Source organism: Giraffa tippelskirchi, chromosome 5, assembly GCF_054371585.1.
Source record: "Giraffa tippelskirchi isolate mGirTip1 chromosome 5, T2T-mGirTip1v1.2.pri, whole genome shotgun sequence".
NCBI classification, from domain to species: Eukaryota; Metazoa; Chordata; class Mammalia; order Artiodactyla; family Giraffidae; genus Giraffa; species Giraffa tippelskirchi.
In genome coordinates, this window is record NC_137279.1 from 74,517,718 (window position 1) to 74,542,646 (window position 24,929).

A 24,929-nucleotide genomic window follows, 5' to 3' on the forward strand; every position below is an offset into this window, starting at 1 on the left:
TTTATTCATGAAGGACTTTATTCATGAAGTACATTACATATTGAAGGCTCTGAGAAGTCTCGCCATAAAGGAAGCTATTTAAATTTTACAACCCAGATTCATGCTGAGGTCAAACTACCCATTAAATACCGTTGTTAACCTCCCAACCGTAGGTTCTTCAGAAACTCTAGTGCCCTCCCTGAGATTTCTGAGAATTTTCAGAGAATTTGCATTCTTGTGTTTGCTTCTGGCTCTGAGCTCAGCTTCCCTCTGAATGGTCCAACTCATTCATATTGCACCTCTTACCACTTCCCTTTATTTCTGCTCTATGCTGACCAAGATGTGGACTTCAGTTCCTTTTCCATGATGCCCCCTCCCCTTAAATACCCGCACCAGGAATTGGTGTGATCAGTGGGCTTTACTGAGGTTTATGGTGGTGGAAGTCTTTGTGTGATTTTAGCTCCCTTTGGCCTCCAGACTGCCCTCATTACCTCCCTAAGGCACTATTTGTGCAGCCTCCTCCACTCCCACCCCAATTCCATTCTCACTCTACTGTACAAAACAACTTTGCTTTCCCTTCCTTATTGGTCTTGGACTTGCTTTTGCACTTTCAAAATTTTGTGAACAGGTGACCACATAATCTATCATCCAAACTATGACACTTTTGAGAATGAAAGGGGACCTAATAATAATTTTGCTGGGACCACAGTTGTACACCAGGAAAGTCCCCAACAAACCAGGGTACGTGGTCATCATACATCTGTGCTAAAGACAAAGGGTTGTCTGCTCTTGAACTTTCCCATTATCAATAGAAAAGAAAGCAGAGGCTTGGAAATCTTTGTGTTTCCTTCCTACTTTCTCCTCCCCTCTCCAGTCCCTATAGGTGGAATGGAGCCATAGAACAGGTGTTTTCTTAATGATGTCAACCATGCCATCTTCGAAGATGAAAGTGGCTTCAATTAGCTTTGCTTTTAAATGAAATTTTCTTTTCTCCATTGCATTTGCGTGCAATGTCCAATTCTTTGAGACTCCATGGACTGTAGCCCACCAGGCGCCTCTGTCCATAGCATTTTCCAGGCAAGAATACTGGAGTGGGTTGCCATTTCCTTCTCCAGGGGATCATCCTGACCCAGGGATCAAACCCACATCTCTTATGTCTCCTGCATTGACAGGCAGGTTCTTTACCACTAATGGATTTTTAACTTATTCACCAGTCCCCAAATTTATTTGGTCCTAGAGCTCATCTATTCTCTTCATCTCAACTCCCTTTAAAACCTCCCATAACTGAAGGAACACACTTTGGGAAACTTTCAACTCAGAGGTAGTGTGGACCATCCACACTGCCACCAAAATAACCTTGGGGGATAATAGGATTAGGGTGGAGTAGAGACCAGGAGTACTCTGTGAATGAGGGGAATATCTGGAGATTAACAGATGTGAGCAACAGGAGTGTAGAGAGTGGTATAGCCGGAGGCAAGCTCGCCAAAGGACCATTGTATCTATACTCACATTGCATGGAACATGCTGTGGGAAACACTGGCTTGGAACACTGATTCCCAAACTCAGGTGCTGATTCGTTGCACAAACCTCAGGCCCCTAAACTGCCCACTCCTCACTCCAGACACATTAACATCCTTGATATTCTTGGACCATGTAAAGTATGCTTCCACCTCAGGGCCTTTGCATTTGCTATTCCTTCTCCCTAACATGCTTTTCCCCATTTATCCTCTGGCCTCACTTTCTCACTTCCTTCAGGTCAAATGTCAGCAAGACTGCACCTGACCATCTAATACAAAATAGCCACCCACTCCCACCTGGTGTTCCCTAACTTCCAAGACTTGCGTTATTTTGGTCCACAGCACATGCTATCATGTGACAGTCTGTACACTAGCTTGTTTTTCTGTTCATTGCCTTTCCCCCATCTTAGAAGGTAAGCGCCATGAGAATAAGGTTTTTTGTGTTGTATTACATAGGGTTTTGTCTGTTGTATTGTTGAATACCGCTGTATTCCCAGGGACCAGGACACCGTGATGTTTAATGTATGTTTTTAAATGAAGGAAGGAAAGAGTGAATCAGTTGCAAAGTTTCAGACATCTTCCAAAGCCTCAGGAGCAGACCCTGGTCAGCAGTAACATGTACCCACTTCCACTCACTGCTTCTTCCCCAGCTCCTGTCCCGAGTGACTCTGCATTCTCTGTGGAAGCTTGGCAAGTCTTACTCCTCTAGGAACAAGCACTTCACACGGACCTGCAGCTCCCCCATGCCTGCTCCCTCCACACTTGCTGCATGGTCCAGCAAAGCTGTTATGAAGACATACATGGTAGTCAGCCATAGACATGAGTGTGACGCATTCATTAACCTCTACAGGGTGTCAATTCCTTATAGGGCAGAACAGCAGAGACAAAATCCAGGAACTGGTCCCTGAGTGGGGTGAGCCCTGCTCCTCAGCCCTTGCCTTATGAGGGGCAGGGGAGAGAAAGGGCTTCTCTCTTGGCCTGTCTCTCTCAGGAACCTGCCTCTGGCTCAGAGTGGCTGAAATGACTGTGTCCCTTGTCACTCAGATATCACTCCTTTCCATTAGAACTGCACCTTGCTTCCAATAAATTAGAAGAAATACCCAGTCATTTACCTCCATCAGAATACATATTATGCATTTAAGCATGGGCATGCATGCACACACACACATGCGTGCACAGACACACACACACACACACACACACACACACACATGCACACACACATCTAGAGCAAAAGCTGCATCAGGATACAGATAGGCATAGGTCTGACTCCACTCTGAAGCATCTCACTAGCTTCTCATCAGTGAAATACAATGGAGGCGTATTCCACGTGGTCTGGTGATGTCCTCCTGGGGCGGTTGAAAGGGGGCACGTTGGCATAGACAGCAAAGTCATCCTCTTTCCTAGGGGCCAGGTTGATCACGTTGGCATATATGGCATCAGCATGGCAGGAAAGCTCCTTTAGAGACAGGATGCAGGTTAGAGACACCAGCGATTCCAAAGACAAAACCGGCTACTGGGGTCCCTACAGGACAGCATGTGGAACCTTGGGTTCTTGTTGAGCAAGCTTTGATTTTCAAAAACATTTCTTTTAGGGCTGTTCTCTGCCTCATCACCACTATGCTTGTGTGGTGTCTGCCTAGGAACAGCATGAAATCCTGGCAAAGATAACCGGGAGCCCCTCTAGGTATAACTCAGCCATTTCCTTACCAAGGATTTGTGGAGAAAGTTGGTCTGATGCTTCAGTTGTTTCTTAAATAGTCCTAGAAGAATTAATAAATTCAGAGTCAGTCTGAGTTGGGGTAGTAGCCATCTTTCTTTGATTGCTGGATTTAGGGTTGAACTTCAGAATGCAAAGCCACCACGTCCAACCCATTGGGCCTCTGAGATGGGGCTAACTCCCCAGGAAGAAACAAGGAGAGTGAGCACTGTTTTACACTTTATAATTTTGGTTATTATTTAGATATTACTTGGCATCAAAATTTCTTTTAGTTGATGCATTTGGACCATATCTGTGCAGATTGCTCATGTGTGACTTTAAGCATAAAAAATTTGTGCCACAAACAAATCTTGTTGCTCTGTGCTGAGTCCCGGGCAACTCCAGAGAATAGACCTATAGCCTCTCCCTTATCCCCTCCCCCAAGGCTGCCCCAGAGGAAAGACACCCCGTTCCTGCCCTCAGTTTCCCCCCTTTCCTCATACTCATATTCAGGGCCAGCTGGTCAACTCACTCTCATGTCTCCATTTTTTCAGAGTCACGGACAAGAGTCCCACCAGGAGCAAGATGAGGGCCACGACACCAATGGAGCCAGAAACAGCTGTGGCTGCTGTGTCTAGGCTGAGGGAAGTGAACGAGAGAACGAGGACACTTCAGTGCCCTGGCCGGTTGTGGGGCCCATCCACAAGGTGGCCCTGGGGCCTCCCCACAGCTGCGCTTCCACCTCTCCAACAGCCAACCATCTCCTGCTTCCATGTCGACCCTCTTCCCTCTGCCCCGATCTCCACACCATGGTCCCACCCACACCAATTCCCACACGGCAAGCAGACCCCCTTCCAAGATCCCCGATACTCCTCCAGGGGCCAACCCTTCTTTCACCCACCTGCTGTGTAGTGCGGGGCCTGATGTTGAGGTGGTGATGTTCTCTGCAGAGAGGGATGGATCAGAAGAGGAAAGGAGATTTGAGAGTAATTCTTTAACGCATTCTATAGACTGAATGCTTGTGTCCTGCCACGACTCATGTGTAAAAATCCTAACCCACAAGGTGATGGTGTTTGGAGGTAGGGTCTTTGGGAGGTGAGTGGGTCAAGAGCCCCCATGGATGGGATTAGTTCTTTTATAAAAGAGACTCCAGAGGGTCTCCTTGCCCTCTTCCAACCTGTGAGGACACAGCAGAAGACAGCCATCTAAGAACCAGAAGTGGGCTCTCACCAGACATTGAGTGTGCTAGTGCCTTACCTTAGACCTTCTGGCCCCCAGAACTATGAGAAATGTCTGTTGTTTATAAACCACCCAAACAGTAATTTGTTATAGCAGCTGGAACTGACCGAGACAACACATACACAAATGAACCCTATGGGATCCTAAACAGTAATATTAGCTACTTTGCACTGGGTATATGCCCAGCACATTCATTATCTTATTCAATCTTCATAGACACATAATAAGCTGGAAACCATTATTATACCCACCTTACAGTAAGGAAACCAGCCCACAGAGACCAGACTTGCTCAAGGTCATAGAGCTAGACAGTGACAGAGATCAGACTTGACCCTGTATCTCTCCGACACGTGTTTATGAATGCTGCAGCTTGCTATCATGCTATCGTTGTAGTCTTGAGTTTTGCCATTCTTACAAAGGGTTAAAGATTACCAGCTATGGCAGGATGTCCAGAAAAAAGACAATCAGGAGGATGCAGGTAATCCATCCCCAGGGAGGGGCATGTGAGGGTTGGGGAATGGTCAGGACACCGGGTAGTTGGGATGGAACCAGGCAGAGGTGACAGCTGTTACAGCCTGCCCATGTTTGGTGAGGAGGTCACAGTGTTATCATCCACACTTCAACAATTTCTCCCACATCAAGGAATGGAGACACTAAACTTATCCCCTCTCCAGCCAGTCTGACCCTGGATTCTCAGAGTTAGAAGGAATCTTAAAACATACGTAACCCAACTCTCCTACTGTACAGGTCCTCAGGGTTAGTTACTTGCTGCTACTAAGTGCTGGAGTCAGAACTGGAGTCCATGTTTTAAACTCTAAACTCAAAGCTTTCTTGCCTGTACTTAAGCCTCCTCCTATTTCTTCCCCCTTAAAATGGAGCTATGTGGTTCAGCCCCTGTAGCAAGTGACTCCTCTTCAGACACATCTTGGGAGCTGGCTAATTGGATACCCAAATGCAGAGACTGCTGCTGGAGTGGGGAAGAAGGAACCTACTGGATCACTAGAGCAAGCTAACACCCACTGACGATACATAATATCTGAAGGCAGAAGTACTGCACCAAGAATTACAGCTCCTGGAACACTAAGGCTGGGTGGATTTGGGTCAAGCACCTCCATGGTTCACTTCCTCTTGGTCTTCTTTCCTGTCCCCCTTCTAAGTATGACAGCTGACTCACCAAGTTTCTCTTTAACAGACTCTGCCCACTTTCTGGGCAAAGGGTAGGGAGGGGACTTGGAAACCAGGTCTTTCAGTGCCCACAGCACCACCAGGGAATCACTCAGGATGAGAAGCCAGAGACACAGGGCTTGGTGTGTGTGTAGGCAGTGGTGAGATGTCACACAAAAACCCAGAGCGATGAGACAGGAGCCTGGAGTACCAGCTGGAGAGTGCTGGCCAGGAAGGGCACATCTGTTCTCAACAAGGAAGACAGACAACATGAGAGTATCCAACTAGGACCAGAAAAAGGCGAAGGCCTGTCCTGGGAAGGCCGAGGAAGGTCGGTAGGCATGAGAACAGCATGAAGGATGACATCATGAAAGAGTCTGAGCTTTAGGGTCCAGTGACCTGGTCTCAGGTACTTCTAACTATGCAACCTTAGGATAGTCAGGTCACCTCTCTGAGTCTCATTTTCCTCATCTGTGAGATGGTTATAGGGTTGTTCAAGAACTAAATCGTCAGACTATTATTTTATAGTAATCAGTAGCCACTTTCCCAGGGCTGGCTTTCTGCTCATCTTACCCAAGCCGAGTAACTGAGTGGTGGTGTCTAGGACTTACCACTGGAGTCCTGGAACGTATGGTTGGTCGAATTCATCTTGTCAAGCGGTCCACCCAGAGGTTTTTGTTCCACGTACTGATGTTCCCAGAACAGGGGGTTCCTCTTAGCTCAAAGCAGAGTTTCTCAGAGGTTCTCAGCAGCTGCTGGCAGACTCAGGCCCCAGGGAACCAGCAATTCTCTTCTCCTCCCTGCGTTTCATTCCTCCACAGGAACCTGTCTGATGAAGAGAACGTTAGACTCTCACCTCTGGAAAGGAGGGCCTCAGGGCCCTGAGAAAACTTCTCTCTCTTAAAGAGGCCATCTTCAGACAGGCCTTCCCTAATCACATGGTCCAAAGTCAGCATCCCAGCCTCTCTGCCCCATCACCCTCTGATCTCTTAACAAGAATGCGAATTTACCACAACCACTGATTAGTTTGCTTGCTTACTGCCAGTCTCTTATCACAAGAATGTAAGCTCCACAGGAACAGAAGCCTTTCCTGTTGTGGTCATTGCCATATCCCCAGGGTCTAGAACAGTCCCTCGCCAATTAATAGGGTCAACATACATTTGTTGAGAGAATGAATGAATAAGTGCCCAAGATTCCTTCCAAGGACCCCGACCAGGGTCACTCAGCCTCTATCAGAACCTTGGCAAGTCTCCACCATAGACTTTCAATCCCTTAATTGATGGCAAATCTTTATCCTTTGAAGGAGAAGTTGATTTAAGACGGCCCAAAGTCATCTGAACCAACCAAACTGTATGATAAAGTAGGTGATGATTGATTGGAGAAGTGCCAGTTGTAGAAGTTGAGGCACTGTGCCTGCAGAATCGAGAACGGTGTCCCGGCAGAGCCTGGAGGAGGCCACCGCACCTGGGTGCGTGGAGAGCCGGAGGGACCGGAGCACGGAGCACGGAGCACACAGCCCCGAGAGCTGCCATCACAGGCTCGGTATCCTGCCTGGGCCTCGGCCCCTGCTGTGGGTGGGAAGTGAGGAGAGATGGTGTTTAGCACCAACTGAGAGAGGATCTGCCCCCCTCCACCCCCCACCCATGGCCACACCCCACAAAGAGACCTGCAGGGGCTGTCAGGAAATCCCCTAACAAGACAAGAGTCTGAGCCCAGAGCCCAAATGACGTAGATGAGTCACTAAGCCCGTCTGGACTCAGTTTCCCCCTTTGGGGAATGGGGCAAGGGTGAAAAGAACAAGGTAGGGCTACAAAATACATCACCGACTCGATAGAAATGAGTCTGAGTAAACTCTGGGAGTTGGCGATGGACAGGGAGCCCTGGCGTGCTGCAGTCCATGGGGTGGCAAAGAGTCGGACACGACTGAGTGACTGAACTGAACTGAACAAAATGACTAGTCCCTCCCCTTCTAGTGTCTTCTTTGGATGTGCCCCCATGTACATTGTATTTTTTTTCTAATAATCATCCTAATTGCTCAAGTAATACTAAGAACTCTGTGAAGAATAGCCTTTCTAAGTGTTAAGAATTGTTTTTATTTTTAATTTTGAAAGAAGGAGGGGACATCATAATTTTTTTAGTTTGGGGCTTCTGAAAGTTTTTATTTTATTAGGAACATTCATATGACTATAAACTTAAAAGGTACAGAAAGGTAGTCCTTGAAAAGATGCTTTTATACTCTTCATCCCAGGCAGCCTGCCTCTGGAAGCAACCAGGCACATAAGGTGTACATGTTTGCTCATGAACACCTTACTTATATATGAGCAAACACACAGACACACACACAGACACGTAGACGCATACATGCAATACAGCTTTTTCCTGTGGATGATCACATACTGTATATATTAATCTGCCTCTTGCCTTTTCATGTAATACACTTTGGAGTTAATTCGTTATCAATATGTTTAGCACTTTATCATTCTTTTTTTTATCAATGATTCTTTTTCTCATCATTACTGAGACCCAAGTATTCTATTCCATGGATGTCGATGGTTTATTTAACTGGTCTCCTTGTTGTGGGCATTAAGATTTTGTTTTCAATTTTTACTCTTCAGAGGATGGTGCAATTATTAAACATATTCAAACTATTTGCACATGTGTGAATATATATATGTAGCATTGGGGGAATGCTTGTTAAGGCAGCTTTGAAATCCAAATATTAAGAAATCAGTGTTACTTTTTAAAAATCCAAAAATGTAATGTTACCCAATTGACTACCCAAGTAATTCACCAGATTTCACTTTATGTTGCCTTTGGCTATTTCCTTAAATCAAAATGCTCCTCAAAGAACAAAGATCTGAAAGCACTAAAGGTATTCATCAGAGCTGCCTCATCTCTGGAGGCTGTCCTCTACAAGAACCCAAATGCCATCCTCAGAATAAGTGTAGTGTCTCCCTGGGTGACTATGAGGGTGGAATAACTCCCAATGACACAGATATTTCCAAGTACTTCCAGCAACAAAAATTATATTGAACAGGTACAGTAAGAATAAAATAAACCTCTTTTGTTTATTTTCAAAAAAAAACAAAACAAAAGAATTACTGAGACCCAATCCATAGTCTGGAGTGCTGCAGTCCATGGGGTAGCAAAGAGGGGGACATGACTCAGTGACTGAACAACAACAACAACCCATAGTCTGCTTAACATAAGGAAACCAATGGTCTAATGCAGCAGGCAGTTCTCAAAGTGTGGGCTGGGAATATCCTGGGGGCTATCCTTGGAGTTCCAGAGACCCTTTCAGAGGTTTGGGAGCATAAACACTCTGTCATCATAAATAGTGCTCAGAGGCTAGTTGCTGTTTTCACTCTCTGTGTTTCTCAGGGTCCAGTGGAGCTTTCCAAAGGCCACATGACATGTGATATGCCAACAGACTGAATGCAGAAGCAGATCTGAGAATCTAGCTCTCTTTTACCAAGCTAGACATTAATCATGAGATTGGCAAAAATGTCAAGCAACACCTTTCTTCTCACTAAATTTTTCATGATTTGGAAAATATGGTTAATTTTTCATAGAAGGGTGTTAATTATATCAACATGTAATGGTTATAGTACTTCTTTAAAAATTAGTTAAAAGCTTATTTTTAAATTGTCAGTTTTAATTCCTAATGTGGTAAGTGCAGATAGATACAGCCTACATGAACAACAGTTCCTTGGGTTCCTTAATAATTTTGGAGAGTATAAAGGGGCACTGAGACCAAAAAATCTGAGAACAGCTGGTCTGAGTTTTTTCACCATAGGGTGGGTAACGGCACTTCACCAAGGGTGTGATCAAGGAGCACAAACCAAAAGATGCAGGAGAAACAGAAATGGGCCTCTTCAAATAGCGGTATGTGTCAAGGAGAACAGATAATCTCTTGGAAAAGAGAACTCTCTGGGGCCTCCTGGCTGGCACCATGGCAGCTGTGTAGACAGCCTCTGCCAGAGAAGATAGAGCCCTGGTGTGGGGGACAGGCTCCGAGGTGCGGGGACCGGGGAGAGGAAGCAGAGCTTTTGTGCCAGACTAAGCTGCCGATTACATCCCCCTTGGATTCTGGGGGTCACCTGTCCTGCCCCAAACACATCTACACTGCTGGCTAGGGCCTGAAATTCTAATGAAGTGTTTCACTCTCTCGGCCAAAAGGCAAGTTCAATCCCAAACAACGTTAAGTGTTCAAGCTTACATAAATATGGTTATTTAGATGGATTAGAAGGTTGCATTTTATTAAAACAAAAATATGTATCCATGCCTGGGTTAGGGTAGTTGAGTGGGGGGTGGGGAAGGGGGTAGCACAGGGGGGAGGCTAGGGAATAAGTCTGCAGGCCAAAAGTTATTAAATAAATGGACCATAAGAGCTATGCCTGGACCCATGATGGCAGAGCGCCACTAACAGAAGAGTTTGATCAAGCTAATTCTGGGAAACTAAAATCAAAGAAAAGAGCCCAATCCAGCCAAAATTTTAAAAAAATTTTATGGTTTGTACCCAGCAGAACAAAGCAGGCTACAGATGTAGAGAGGAATTAGACATGGGCCCTGGGCTCGGAGAGTGGTATCTCCTGTCCTCCCAGTCCAGTCTGGCAGGAAAGGTCTCCACTGACCCCCCAACAGCTGTAAGAAAAGGCAGATGTATGATCAGTGCTCAAGCGATGTACCAACAAAGGGCTACTGGATCGGAGAGGAAGGACAAACCATTCATAACTTGGGCAATGAGGGAAGGCTGCATGGAGGAGGTGCCATTTGTGCTGATTCTGAACCATAGGAAGGCTTTCTATAGGCAGTTCTGAGACTCTGGACATACCAGGGTGCCAGGAGCAAAGGCAGGGCCATTGGAATATGCAATCATTTCTCCCTTGGTGAACATCTGAAATTATTCATAAGAGGAGGAATCCTGGACACCGGAGGATGAAGGGAAGCTATCACCTAGGATGGTGGAAGGAAAGAGGGACAGAATCTGGGGAAACATGGTGTGGGAAAGACAGTTCACAGTCGAGAACTCAAGAGCCCTTTGTGTACCAAGATCAGGTCTGATCTGACTCAACCAGCCCATGGCCAGTGCCTGGAATGTGGCAGGCCCACAGTAAATGCTTACTAGGGGAGGGAAAGATGGGACACACTCCTTTTCTCCAGGCTGGCCAGACCTACTGCGGTAATCAAGTGGGGCCATCAGGAAAAGAAGGGGGAGGATGTTCAACCAAACTTCCTCCTGGCTTCCTCTGATGTCACTATTCTCACCGTTTCTGGGACTTTAACTGCTCTTCTGGTTGTTTTTGCAAATTTTCATTTCTCAAAATAGAAACCCTGTGTCCTCTTGAGGTTTATTACAGAGACATTTATTGGATGCGGGTTGCTGTAAAGATCATCTTTAGGTTTTCAGTTTGCACAGTGGCTTATTTGCAAGCTTCAAACAGTTACCTTAACATTTGGCTTCCTAAGAAAATGAGAATGTTAACCCCTTAGGCTCCTACAGAAGTTCACCACTGGACATGTAAAATCAGCAACTGTCCACAGGTGACTTAACAGGAAATGATTCAAATTCATTGGAATTACTGGCTTTTACTGGTTCTGCACATGTATTTCATTCGATATTAAAGCAATACAATTTTTACGGAAAGCATATTTTATCAAGTACAAAATGGAAACACATCTGTCATACACATCTCATGATTTCATTTACTGTTCAGAACTGGAAACATCTCCCTGGCCTCCATGTAGCAGTTTGAAGGATTAGGCATACTCTTTATCCCCTTAGATGAACTGACGAGGATTCCCAGGGAGTGAGGAGTGAATTGCCCAGTGTCTCTGCGAACCTCAGGAGGAGCATCCAAACACATGTCTCAGGATCACTTAGCCTTTCCTCCATTTCCTACACAGATTGTTTCTCTGTATGTGGGAGCACTTTATTAGCTGTAATGGCCATAAAAATGTTTAGAGCAGCCAAGGATGGTTGCTCAGGTTGTTTGTTGCTCAAGGTCATGACATCTAAGGGGACTACTCCCATCATAGATATCTTTGACTACTGATTCCAAAAGTGGGTGATTATATTCTTACTACAATAATTTTCTGAAAAATAACAATAAATTATTGTTCATTGTTTGTTATAATAATTTTCTGACAGATGGAAATAAAAAGACTTTTTCTAACAATGTTGACATTTACTTGCTTCGTAAGTAAAGCAGAATGAGGTTGATGAAGACCTTGTTAATTGAAAACATCTACAATGACTAGTGCTTCCAAACAAGGAGCTGCTTTTCCAACTGTTGTTTTGATTTTTATCTAAAATTTTTAAAAGCCCATATAAGTATTTGTGTATTGGCTAAATTTAAAGTTTTGCCTTATAATTCATACTATCCACCTGAACAGCAGTTCAGAGTTGCTAATTTTGATCTACCAGATTTTAAATATGATGTAACTCGCTTGTGTAATAATGAATGTTCATTTCCATTACATACATACATAATAAGTGTGCTCGAGCTCAGTCACTCAGTCATGTCTGATTCTTCGAGAACCCATGGACTATAATAGCCTGTCAGGCTTCTTTGTCCATGGGATTTTCAAGCAAGAATACTGGAGTGGGTTGACATTTCCTCCTCCAGAAGTTCTTCCCAACCTGGAGATCTAGCCCTTGTCTCTGGTTTTGGCAGGCAGATTCTTTACCATTGAGCTACCTGGGGAGCCCCACAAAGTAATTATGTATATTCATAAATTAGAGATTGCTATATAATGAACTGCTAATTAAAGGATGGGTACTGTTTATGAGTTGTTAAAGGAATTTTTTTCTTCCAGTTTTTTTGAGATTTAATTGATATACAGTACTGTATAAGTTTAAGGTGTATGGCATAATCATTTGATTTATGTATATGATTACCATGAAATGATGACTGCAGTAAGTTTAGTGAACATCTATATTTCATATAGATACAAAATTAAAGAAATATAAAAGAAATTTTCCCTGTGAAAAAATCCTAAGTAAATCTTAGGATTTACTTACTCTCTTAACAACTTTCATATGTAACATACAGCAGTGTTAATTATATTTATCATGTTGTACATTACACTGCAGTACTTATTATTTTATAACTGGAAGTTTGTACCTTTTGACTGCCTTCATCCAATTCCCCCTCTTCCACCTCCCATGTCTGGTAACTATAAATCTGATCTCTTTTTCTGTTTGTTTCTGAAGTGTAATTGATCTATAGTATTATGTTACTTGGGAGAAGGCAATGGCACCCCACTCCAGTACTCTTGCCTGGAAAATCCCATGGACAGAGGAGCCTGGTAGGCTACAGTCCATGGAGTCGCTAAGAGTCGGACATGACTGAGCGACTTCAATTTCACTTATCCCTTTCATGCACTGGAGAAGGAAATGGCAACCCACTCCAGTATTCTTGCCTGGAGAATCCCAGGGATGGGGGAGCCTGGTGGGCTGCTGTCTATGGGGTCGCACAGAGTCGGACAAGACTGAAGCGACTTAGCAGCAGTAGCAGCAGCAGCATTATGTTAGTTCCTGTTACACAGCATAGTGACTGATATTTCTATACATTTCAAGATGATCACAATAAGTCTAGTCACCCTCTGTCACCATACAAAGATACTACATAATTATTGGCTATATTCCTTATACTGTACATTTATACCCATGATTCGTTTACTTTGCAAAGTAAAGGTACTTTGTACCTCTTAATCTCTCTCACCTATTTTTCTCCTCCCTTCATCTTCTCCCTTCCGACAACCTCTTTGTGTTTGTCATCTATGACTCTATTTCTGTTTTGTTATCTTTGTTAATTTGTTTTGTTTTTTAGGTTCCATATATAAGTGAAGCCATACAGTATTTGTCTTTCTCTGTCTTACGTATCTCATTTAACATAATACCCTCTAGGTCCATTCATGTTGTTGTAAATGGCACAAGTTCATTCTTCTTGCAGCTGAGATAATAGAATAATAATATTCTATTAATTTCCTTCCTCCCTATATAGAAAATAATTCTTTAGGACAAAAATTAACTGCAGCTAAATTTCATAGCTTGCTACACAATATTTTTAAAAGTTACAGATTCTAAAATAAGAAACTAAGCTCTTATATTATTTTTCCCATGATATTGGAAAGAAAAAAGATATCAAACCAAAAAACAGAAATTGAAAACCTGCCTACAGAAGGAAAGAAATAAAATGATTTGTGGACTTCCCTGGTGGTACAGTGGATGGGAATCCGCCTGACAACGTAGGGCGCACAGGCTTGCTCACTGGTCAGGGAAGATTCCACATGCCATGGAGCAACTAAGCACACACACCACAACTACTGAGCCCACGAGCTGCAACTACCAAGCTTACAACTACTAAAGCCCTCATGCCTAGAGTCTGTGCTCTGCAACAAGATAAGCCACTGCAACTGGAGAGTCCCCTCCTTGCTGCAACTAGAGAAAGCCCATGCAAAGCAACAAAGACTCAATGCAGCCAAAAGAAGAAAAAAAATGATATGTTCTGCTGAATAAAGTTAGGGAGAAAAAAGGTGAAATAACAAAAGGATACAAATAAGAGTTCAGAGCCATAGATTTCAGTGAATGTGTCACAGAAATGTAAGCAGGACATGTGTTTACGTTTTCATTCCATTGTCAACCACAACTGATAGATTTCAAAGAAAACTAGAAAAAATGCAAAGAACCCAAATAAATGGCCTTGTAGTTTGAATGTGAAACAAAGGCTCACTCTTGTTGAAAACTATCCATCTCAAGTAGGAAATGTTTACTTCATGTAAGATAATAAAGATTGGAAGTTTAGGAAAACATAATGGACAAAAATTTTTCAAATGGTGAGGAAAAAATACACTAGATTCTGTTTGCATACATGTGTGCCCAGTCGCTTCAGACTCTTCGTGATCTCATGGACTGTAGCCCTCTATTCATGGAATTTTCCAGCAAGAATACTGGAATGGATTGCCATTTCCTTCTCCAGGGAATCATCCCAAACCCCACATTTCCTGCATCTCCTGCATTGGCAGGCGGGTTCTTTGTCAATGCACCACCTGGGAAGCCCAGATTCTGGTTACTTTATTACGTTTCAAAGGATTTTGCATTTTGCCAACACTTTGAGAATGAAATAAATCAACTGGAAAATAAGAAAGAGCACAAAGATTGAGAGCATTTACCACTATTTTTTGTGTGTGAAGAATCTGAAATGAACAGTAATAGTAGTATTGCATATTCAAACTTCAAATCTGATTGGAAAAAAACATGTAATTATTAATGCTGCAAAACAGATTCTATATGATAAAGAAAATATTGGCATTCTCTTGTTGAACACATAATAAACAAAATTATGTCTTTAGCAAGACATTAACATTCAGAGGATCATCCAAGAAAATATATGAGTGTTCAAATGAGATTCTTCATTTACAGAAATCATAAAAGAATAATAATAGCAATAGAGCAGAACATTTATCCAGGATACAAACACCAAATAGCATACACACTCTTTGGAGAATGAAAAAACAAAAGTCAAATAATTAAAAAATAGTAGATTTGTTGACCAAAAGAGTTTTGAATATTCTTAAGAAATGTTAACAATGAATAATGTTCAGAAATTCTTAACAAATGAACATTGTTAAGAAATGCCTCCTGAGAAAACTATATGCAGGTCAAGAAGCAACAGTTAGAACAGGACATGGAACATCATACTGGTTCAAAATTGGGAAAGGAGTACATCAAGGTTGTATATTGTCACCCTGCTTATTTAACTTATATGCAGAGTACATCATGAGAAACGCTGGGCTGGAGGAAGCACAAGCTGGAATCAAGATTGCCGGGAGAAATATCAACAACCTCAGATGATACCACTTTGATGGCAGAAAGTGAAGAAGAACTAAAGAGCCTCTTGATGAAGGTGAAAGAGAAGAGTGAAAAAGCTGGCTAACAACCCAACATTCAAAAAACTAAGATCGTGGCATCCAGTCCCATCACTTCATGGCAAATAGATGGGGAAAGGAAGCAGTGTCATATTTCATTTTCTTGGGCTCCAAAATCAATGCAGTGACTGCAGCCACGAAATTAAAAGATGCTTGCTCCTTGGAAGAAAAGCTATGTCAAATCTAGACAGTGTTTTAAAAAGCAGAGACATAACTTTGCTGACAAAGGTCCATCTAGTCAAAGATATGGTTTTTCCAGTAGTCATGTATAGATGTGAGAGTTGGACCATAAAGAAGGCTAAGCGCTAAAGAATTGCCGCTTTTGAACTGTGGTGTTGGAGAAGACTCTTGAGAGTCCCTTGGACTGCAAGGAGATCTATCCAGTCCATCCTAAAGGAAATCAGTCCTGAATATTCGCTGGAAGGACTGATGCTGAAGCTGAAGCTCCAATACTTTGGCCACCTCATGCAAAGAGCTGACCCATTGGAAAAGACACTGCACTTATGCTGGGAAAAATTGAAGGCAAAAGAAGAAGGGGGTGACAGAGGATGAGATGGTTGAATGGCATCACTAACTCAATGGACGTGAGTTTGAGCAAACTCAGGGAGATAGTGATAGACAGAGAAGCCTGGCGTGCGGCAGTTCATGGGGTCGCAAAGAGTCAGACACGACAGAGCACCTGAACAGCAACAGCAAAAAATGTTAAATATCACACAGTTAAACAACTAAGACATGTCTCTTGATGTAAGCTGTGTGAAATACTTATTTTTAGATTTGTAAATTTTCAGAATGCCACTACATCTATATGACATTAAAGAAATTTTTTTTCCACAGTAAATCATATAGCTAGGGGAAGATTTTTAGTAGACCGTCAACACCATAACAAGAAAACACTGCATCTAGGCCATAATAATAATTAAGGGGCAGAGTTATAACAATGACAAAAAAGTTATGACAAGCTTAATGGGTTTCAGCATAAAATCCCCCCAAAGTTCTAAGGCTGCCCATTATTTAAGCCTAGTACTAAATAATACAGCAAAAGTTTCTTTCAACATTGTCAAATGCTGTTATATTATCCAAGAACTGTGAGACTTCAGAGAAACAGAGAGCATTGAAAACAGCGTAATCAAACACGTCAACACGAATTTGAGACAACCATCCAATAAGTGATAAAAGTCAATTGAAAACATTGTGACTTGAAAAACTCAATTAGAGGCATTATGGAAAAGTCTTTTAGAAATCATTGATATTAGTAAAAATTAAGATTTTTAAAACACAAGCCAAAGCTATGCTCTTGAAGATATATTTTTAAAAATATATTTCTACAACACTAATTTGGCATAAAATTTATGACAACATAAATATGATAAAAGCAAAACTTTTATTTGAAAACATCACAGGGATTTAAACGTGCTTTAAAAAAACACAGTTTAACCCAATTCATAAAACAGTTAATGAAATATATATTATTGATGCCAAACAGATTGTAGTCTCTTGACGTTGGTGCCAACTTCTCCAAAATAGAAAGTGTTAAATAAAGGAAAGAGAAGACTCATTTTAACTGTGAACCTAAGACAAGCCCTTTTACAATCCAAAAGTCAACATCAAAATAAAAAATTCTCTTCTATTAAAATACTGGAAACAGCAATATCTCTTCAAAAGATGCAGTATTCTAGACAATGTGTATAATTTGAAAAAAATTATGAAAAGTATGAATTTCTACAACCATTAAAAATACATGATTAAGGGAATTCTCTGGCAGTCCAGCAGGTAGGCCTCCACACTTCCACTGCTGGGGGCCTGGATTCTATCCCTGGTCAAGGAATAAGAGCCAACAAGCCACACAGCAGAGCCAAACCAAAGAAAAAAAAAAAAACAGATAAAAATGGAGGACCATGGTAGCAAATGTGATGATGATGGGACATTGATATTAGAAAAGTCTAGCTGACTCACATGAAATGCCTCAATGTATTTGCATCAGTAACATATTGGGCACATTTTACTAACACCATTGTAACTCTCAGGATATAATAACCTTGGCAGTATCAGTCACCAGTGGAAAACATAGGTTCTCACAATTAAGATTAGTAGAAAACTACTTAACATCTTTCACTACCTTCACTTAACACCCACAGTGTCACAAGCTGCTGCTGCTGCTGCTAAGTCGCTTCAGTCGTTGCCGACTCTGTGCAACCCCATAGACGGAAGTCCACCAGGCTCCTCCGTCCCTGGGATTCTCCAGACAAGAATACTGGAGTGGGTTGCCATTTCCTTCTCCAATGCATGAAAGTGAAGTTGCTCAGTCATGTCCGACTCTCAGCGACCCCATGGACCAGGCTCCTCCGTCCATGGGATTTTCCGGGCAAGAGTCCTGGAGTGGGGTGCCATTGCCTTCTCTGAGTGTCACAAGGAACACTATCAAATCTAGTGACCAAGATACTGGAACGAGCAAGGATTGACATTATCACAGAAAGTTTTATTATTATTATCAGGCATAAATCTGCTTGCTAATGGTCAGTGTCTCCCAGCGACTGCCAGAATAACGTCCAAAGGCCTTACACAGGATTTGACGGCTGTCACCATCAGGCTGCCCACATCTCCAGCCTTGTCGCTTAGCAGTTTCTTTTATACTTGATACTACCGCCAAACTGATCTTCGTTTCCCAGACCCTGTGCCATCCTTCCCTGTACGTAGGCCCCCAGACATCTTCCCAGTCTCCTATTCTTCCACTATGACTAAAGTGAGCTGTCCCCTCCTCCAGGAAGCCTTCTTTCTCACCAGTCCCTACCCCTCAAGGTTACTAGGCCAAGAGACTCTCCTACAGAGCATCTCAGACCACAGCACTCGTCAAATACAGCTGAAATCTTCCGTAACCTTGTCTGGCCTCCCCTCTAGACTGAGACCCCTCCCCAAAGGAGCCAAGACTCACCAATCATTGCACGCTGCTGGAAACCCAGACTCGGGCACCTACCTGATGCTCAAGAAATGTTTAGAAAAACATGCATGCAAATGATCAGTTGTGTATATCTTTCAATAAGTACTATCTTCCTAACAAATAAAGTAAGTTAAAACCATATGTTTTAAAAATGAAAATTCTCAGTCTTGGCAAGTGTTCTGGACAGTCTCTGGCAGATGGGCAAATTGTTACAATCTTGGTGAAGAACAGTTTGAAGATGTGTATCAAAAAGTCCTGGAAATGACCATACTTCTTTGACCCAGCAACTCCACTTAGAGGAATTTATCCTGAGGAAATTACCAAGGATATGTGCAGAGATTCAGCCCTTAAGACAGGTGACTGTCAAACCATTTACAAGGGCAGCAGTGAAGAAACATCCTGATACTCGGGGATGGTGGATTTTTGTGTCAATTGTGAGATATCCATAAAGCAGAATAAGATTTAACCATTGAAGTGTTCTGTGAAAAGATGCTTGCATCATATTGTCGAGTCAACCTAAGGCAGATAAACACGACAGAATGTCAAATACTCGCCATTAAGATGAATACATTGTATGTGTGTGGGTCTGGATGTGTGCACTGCGTATTCTTCATTTCCCCCTCTAGCACTATATTATGGTCATCCTTCCAGGTCCACATCATGGAAAGACAAACACCCAAAGTGCTAATGACGATTTTCTCTGGGTGATGAGCTTCCTCATGACTTCATAGTCTCCTTTCTTACTCCTCTGTGCTTTCCAATTTTTCTGCAGTAAACGTACATTTTGTTGACAGAGAAGAGCAGAAAAAATATAGAAGAGGAGAGAGCTTCCCCCACTCCCCAAGGCATTGGGCCCTCACAGGGGTGATGATAAAAGGGAAGAGAGTTGGAATTAGGAGAGTGGGGTTGGGGGCAGATGAGTGGAAAACTCCAAGGCCTCCAATACCATGATAACAGAAACTTTGGGAAGTGAAGGTAGTTCTTTAAAAGAAGTGGTCAGAAGCGAATGGAATGGCCAAAGGCAGCCTGGGCATAATTGAAGTTGCCCACGAACCCAGCAGCTGGAGAAAAAAAAATTCTCCTGACAGTAGAACTTCTTTTCACAACTCCTAGTTTTCCCCTTCTATTTATGGAGCATCTCTCCTTGCATCTAACAGAGCTCTAATTTATCTTGCGGCTCTGACCTCTTTTCTAGTAACGTCTGCTACTTCTAATGTAGGTCACTGAAGCAGTTTGCAATGAACCTGTTTTTCTGCCAGGAATATATTTTGGTATGTGATGAGCAAGCGTTAGACCGTCTTCATTTTCCTGGGATCTATTTTAAAACATATTTTGGTAAATGTCACATTAATCTAGTGCACCCAGCGCCTGAGCATCACTGCAGTCACTTTACTTATCTCATTTTGAAATTCAAAGCCATATGCAGAGGAGATGTTAAGTAAATATCTGTTATAAAGCAGGAGGGACCGCTGTGAAACAGGGAGGCAGGGAGGGAGCCAGGCAGAGCTCCGTCGGTGGCTTGGGAAGACTCTGCTGCTGGAGCAAGGACTCGGGTTCTAGCTCCCGATCCTCCAGGCCTCCACCTCCATCGTCCACCAGACACCCTGCCAGCTTTCCTGGCTCTTTTATTTCTGTGTGCATCCTGGAGGAAGGACTTGCTGCATCACTGATGTGTTGTTGGGGAGGAGGCGTCAGGATCCTACCAGGACCCCTTGAAGGCCTCGTGGCACCTCCGGCATCACCCTCCTGGATGCTGCCTCTCTCCATCACCCTTCTCACCGCCTCTCTCATCTTTATCCCCCACCCGGCACACCTAGGAGCACACGACCAGGCCTGCTCTGTTAGGATTTCAACGTGCCTTCAACTAGAGACATGGCTGAGTCCTGAGAAAGGGGCGTTGACTCTCTCCCCATCCTTCTGTGGACCCCTGAACGGGCAGTGTGTGCCTCATTCCTTTCTTCCCTGTCTTTGAGGATGGAGAGCTCTTCCATCAGCTTTAGGAGCAGGTGAGAGATCTGAAAATGGCAAGTCAGCAAAGAGGTGCCACCCTACCAGGTCTTGGTTATTCAGCACTTAATGAGCACCTACTATGTGCTCCCTGCCTTGAAAGACTTTCAGCCCAGTTAAAAGCACACAGAAATTTCCCTCCACAATATCTGAAACTGCCAAACTGTTCCCTGGAGATAATGACATGCATTTGTAGCCTTGCTAAGATTAAGCCTTGTCACTTTTGCCTTTGTTTTTTCATCCATTTTTCCCTTTTCTGAAGGTCATAGTCTTTTTAGGACACCCTGGTGGCTCAGACGGTAAATCGTCTGCCTACAATGCGGGAGACCAGGGTTCAATCTCTGGGTCTGGAAGATCTCCTGGAGAAGGAAATGGCAACCCACTCCAGTATTCTTGCCTGGAAAATCCTATGGATGGAGGAGCCTGGTGGGCCATAGTCCATGGGGTTGCAAAGAGTCGGACACGACTGAGTGACTTCAAAAATAATAATAATAATTAGCTTCAGCAAAAGTGAAAAACATCTTTATCTTGTTCTTCCCATCCAAAGCTGCTGCCTCACAAGGTTAAGTTACCCACCCGTGGTCTTTTCTTATGGATTCTCACAGAAAAACTTAACTTGAAGGAAACTTTGACCAACTCCACTGTCAACATGCTGAAAGACGTTTTTAAAAGCTAGTTTGTGGTTTGTTTTCCAGAAGTAACTTATTAAACTTTTGCTCAGATAAAATGTTTCCTTCCTTTTATTTACAGCCACACAGTGTTAGTAAAGGGTCCTGAACTATGGGTCCCTGGAATATGTTAAGCAATAGACAAATCACTTGCTGCTAATAATTGCACTTGAGAAAGAAATGGGTTTTATTATTTCAAAAAGACACATAGCACCCAAGTGTTCATGGTGACATAGTGACATTATTTACAATTACCAAGATAGGGAAGCAACCTAAGTGTCCATCAACAGATGAATGGGTAAAGAAGATATATATAATATATAATAAATATATATAATGGAATACGACTCAGTCATACAAAAGAACAAAATTTTGCAATTTGCAGCAGCATGGATGGAGTTGAAGGCATTATGCTAAGTGAAATAAGTCAGACAGAGAAAGACCAATACTGTACAGTATCACTTATATGTGGAATCAAAAAAATACAACAAATAAGAGAATTTAACAAACAAGAAGCAGACTCACAGATACAGAGAACAAACTAGTGGTTACCAGGGGGGAGAGGAGGAAGATAACATGAAGGTAGGAGAATGGGAGGTACAAATTGTTGAATATAAGACACCCAACAAAGGCTCATTATACAATGTGTTGTACAATGCGGGGAATATAGCCAGTATTTTGTAATAACTATAAATGAAAAGTAACCCTTAAAAATCAAATAAGAATTTTTAAATTAAATTTTTTAAAAAAGAAAGAAGTAGGTTTTGAAATCCTTCCTAACAGTTCTTTCTGTCCCTTTTTCCCACCCCACCTTGGAACTCCAGAGCCAATTTTCAAAGGGGTTTAAATAAAGGATTTATTCCCTGGCTCATTTTTTTCAAATGTCAAGGCCTGAAAGACTGTCAGTGAATTAATTTAAGCCTATGGCAAGCTGGAAAGATATTCACCCTGAAATCCATTTAGAAGAACTACCTACTGCAGGACAACTCAATTTACCCTTCAGAGACTAGGAACAAGAAATGGCAACTCCTTTGGAAAATTAGCCTTCCTAGGCTTTCTTAGCAGCAATCAGAGGGCATTGAATAAAGAGGTTTGAGTAAGTCCTGAGTTGGGGGTTGGGGGCTTAGGAAGCTTAGCTGCCTGTGGGAGCATCAGAGCTGCAGCTGGCCAAGCCCCTGGGCTAGACCTGACTCGCTCCTTATGTTCAGTTCTGACAAGGAGAGATGCTGCTGCCAAGAGGCCTAAAGGGAGCCCTCCTCAGGGCGCCTGGCTTTGATGCCGCTCTCATAAAACAGCTTTTCAGGGAGAACTAATAAGCAGGTTTTAAAGAGACTGGTATTCCTCTCTGATCTGCTGAACAGATAATGAGGATTTCTAGTTATTTGAGCAATGATACCAGATCAAAATTCCCCCATGACACGCACCAGCATGAAACCGCTAGGAAAATGCCAGCCATGCGGGAGGGCATCAAAAGCCCCCTGATTCTTGAAAATAATTTGAAGCTTCCTGCCCACCCACACGACATGGATTCCCCTTCCAGGTTTTAATTTTCAGCATATTCAACAGAAATTTGCACAGGAGGGAGAAAAAAGAAGTTGGCACATGAAGAATTAAAGAGTCTCTCAGACTCGTGGAAAAAAATTTTATTTAGAAAAAAGTTCTCTAATTTCAGGTGTAAACCATCAGTGATTAAGTGACAAAGGCAGCCTAATTCTATTTCCCTAGCTAGCAGGCCTAGGATCACAGGTGTAAAGGTCCTCTTTGTTTTACAGAGGCAAAAGCTACCTGTCCTAAGTGAAGTGAAGTGAAGTGGCTCAGTCGTGTCCGACTCTTTGCGACCCCATGGACTGTAGCCCACCAAGGCTCCTCCACCCATGGGATTCTCCAGGCAAGAATACTGGAGTGGGTTGCCATTTCCTTCTCCAGGAGATCCTCCCCACCCAGGGATCGAACCCGGGTCTCCTGCATTGCGGGCAGACGCTTTACCATCTGAGCCACCAAAGCCACATAGTACATCAGGAGCTGATGCACCCAGGTGTTCTGAGGCCCAGTCCTGGGCTGGTTTCTTGCACCACCTAGAAATCTATGATAATGCATCATCCAGGGTCTTGTTAGTGAGTCCCTTTCAAGTTCAGGCAGGACCCACAGGTAGTGGGGAAACCCCTGTAGTTTCATTTCAAATGAGGCAAAAATGAAGCTTGCGCTGCTGGTCAGGGTAGAGGGGAGACTTGCACTTGAGCCGGACACTCCAGGTTTCAACTTCTGACTCCTCACCTCCTGCCAGGTGGGTGATCTTGGGCAACCTACCAGAGCTCTCTAAGCCTCAGTTCCTCCATCTAAAAAGTAAATATCCCCACCACACAGAGCTGTCTGGAAAATAAGTTTAAAGGCGATAACATTTATGAAGCCGGTAGCCCTGATGCTTAATAAAAGCTCATCCCCCTGCTCCTTGCTGCCACCTGAATTCCTTTATCCCAGAACCAAGGGTCTGGTTACAGACTACACGCACAAGCAAAGCATTGCTAAGTGTAATCAGTGACTTCACAACTGAAAACAGAAGATCCAAAAACAGATTCTGAGACTTCAGATTCCCAGGACAAAGGGCATCTCTAGTCTGATTAGAGTTGAGGGGAAAAGGAACAGGTGGGAGAAGGGATACCACGGCAGTACAGACCAGAGATGTCCAATAGAAATACAACGCCAGCCACATGTGTAATTCCAAATGTTCTAGTAGCCACATTAAAGAAAGTGAAAAGAAACAGATGGCATTCATCTTAATAATACATTTACTGAACCTAATATATCCAAAATATGATCATTTCAACTTGTACCGATATAAAAATTATGAATATGTTATGGCTTTTTTCTTACGAAGTCTTTCAAATTAGTATGCACATTACAGGAACAGCCCATCTCAGTTCAGACTAGCTGCATTTCAAGAGCTCACCATATTGGACCATGCAGAAGTAGACAAATGCCCAGGTGCCAACCACTGTGCTAGGTTAATAGGTCTAAGACTGGAGCATGGCTTCTGCCCTCAAAGGGATCACTGTCTAGTCTAGGATCCAGGACAAAGAGGGGAAATTTGTCCCCAACAATATATATTTGCCTGCAGGTTCCCAAACTACTTACCATAAGGCATTAAACCTGCAGCTCAATCCTTTTTCTAAGAGACTTAGACGTGCTCTAGCCCCATGGATGGTGTTCCTTCCCATTGTCCACAGAAACAGCTGTCAGATTACGCATCTGATTTGGAAGTTTGGGGCACACAGTACTCTAGTGAGCAATGTTAAGGGAAGCAGGAGGGAGGTGCCTTGCTCTCTAATCCCTTTAGGCTATACCATGCCCATTTTATTCTTGTGGAGCCCAGAGGCCAGACCAACGGAAACGGAAAGCAATCCCAATACTCCTAGAGCGGGTTACCTGTGTCCCAGGCTGGCAGCAGCAGCGCGAGGAGCCGTCCATGTCGCAGGGCAGCTACTCTCCCCACCCACGCTCCCCTCTCCGCCCCGGCCTCTTGGCCTTGCTCCTCCCCAGAAAGCCTCTTCATTTCCTCCACCGCCTGGCTGGGCTCAGAGATATCTTCATGCTGTGCCGGGGTGGGCCTCAGCAAAACCACAAAGAGATTTGCTTTAGATTCCCTAGCATTCTTTTTTTTTTTTTTTTTAGCTCTCCCTCTCTGTAACTCCATCCTCACTCCCATCCTGAGGTCCTTCCTCAACTATTCCTGCTGAGAAGCTAATTCATACCAAAGAGTTAATGGTTCAGTGAGCCATCTTTCCCAGCTA

General features: G+C 43.2%; 1 protein-coding gene across 6 annotated transcripts; it reads right to left on the bottom strand.

Annotated features, from left to right (window-relative positions):
• Positions 1-24,633, bottom strand: LOC145506739 (uncharacterized). Of its 6 annotated transcripts, XM_081492060.1 has the most exons (8): positions 24,565-24,633; positions 7,063-7,166; positions 6,210-6,423; positions 4,097-4,139; positions 3,728-3,834; positions 3,207-3,259; positions 2,787-2,955; positions 1-2,279 (listed from the first exon to the last, which is right to left on the bottom strand). In XM_081492060.1, exons 3-7 carry the CDS (start codon positions 6,244-6,246, stop codon positions 2,797-2,799), a joined length of 399 nt encoding a protein of 132 aa, XP_081348186.1. In that variant the 5' UTR covers positions 6,247-6,423; positions 7,063-7,166; positions 24,565-24,633; the 3' UTR covers positions 1-2,279; positions 2,787-2,796. The 6 variants fall into 6 exon arrangements, with proteins under 6 accessions (XP_081348186.1, XP_081348185.1, XP_081348184.1 ...); XM_081492059.1 differs by lacking the exon at positions 7,063-7,166; XM_081492058.1 differs by lacking the exon at positions 7,063-7,166 and having other exon boundaries at positions 6,210-6,427.
• Positions 24,634-24,929: the final 296 nt, after the last annotated feature.

Excerpts from the sequence above, each read along its gene's own strand:
- LOC145506739 (XM_081492059.1), bottom strand. The coding sequence starts at position 6,246 with ATGAATTCGACCAACCATACGTTCCAGGACTCCAGTG. Across the intron at positions 4,140-6,209 it reads TACGTTCCAGGACTCCAGTG|AGAACATCACCACCTCAACA; the intron begins GTAAGTCCTAGA and ends CCCTCTCTGCAG. Across the intron at positions 3,260-3,727 it reads GAAAAAATGGAGACATGAGA|GACTATTTAAGAAACAACTG; the intron begins GTGAGTTGACCA and ends TAATTCTTCTAG.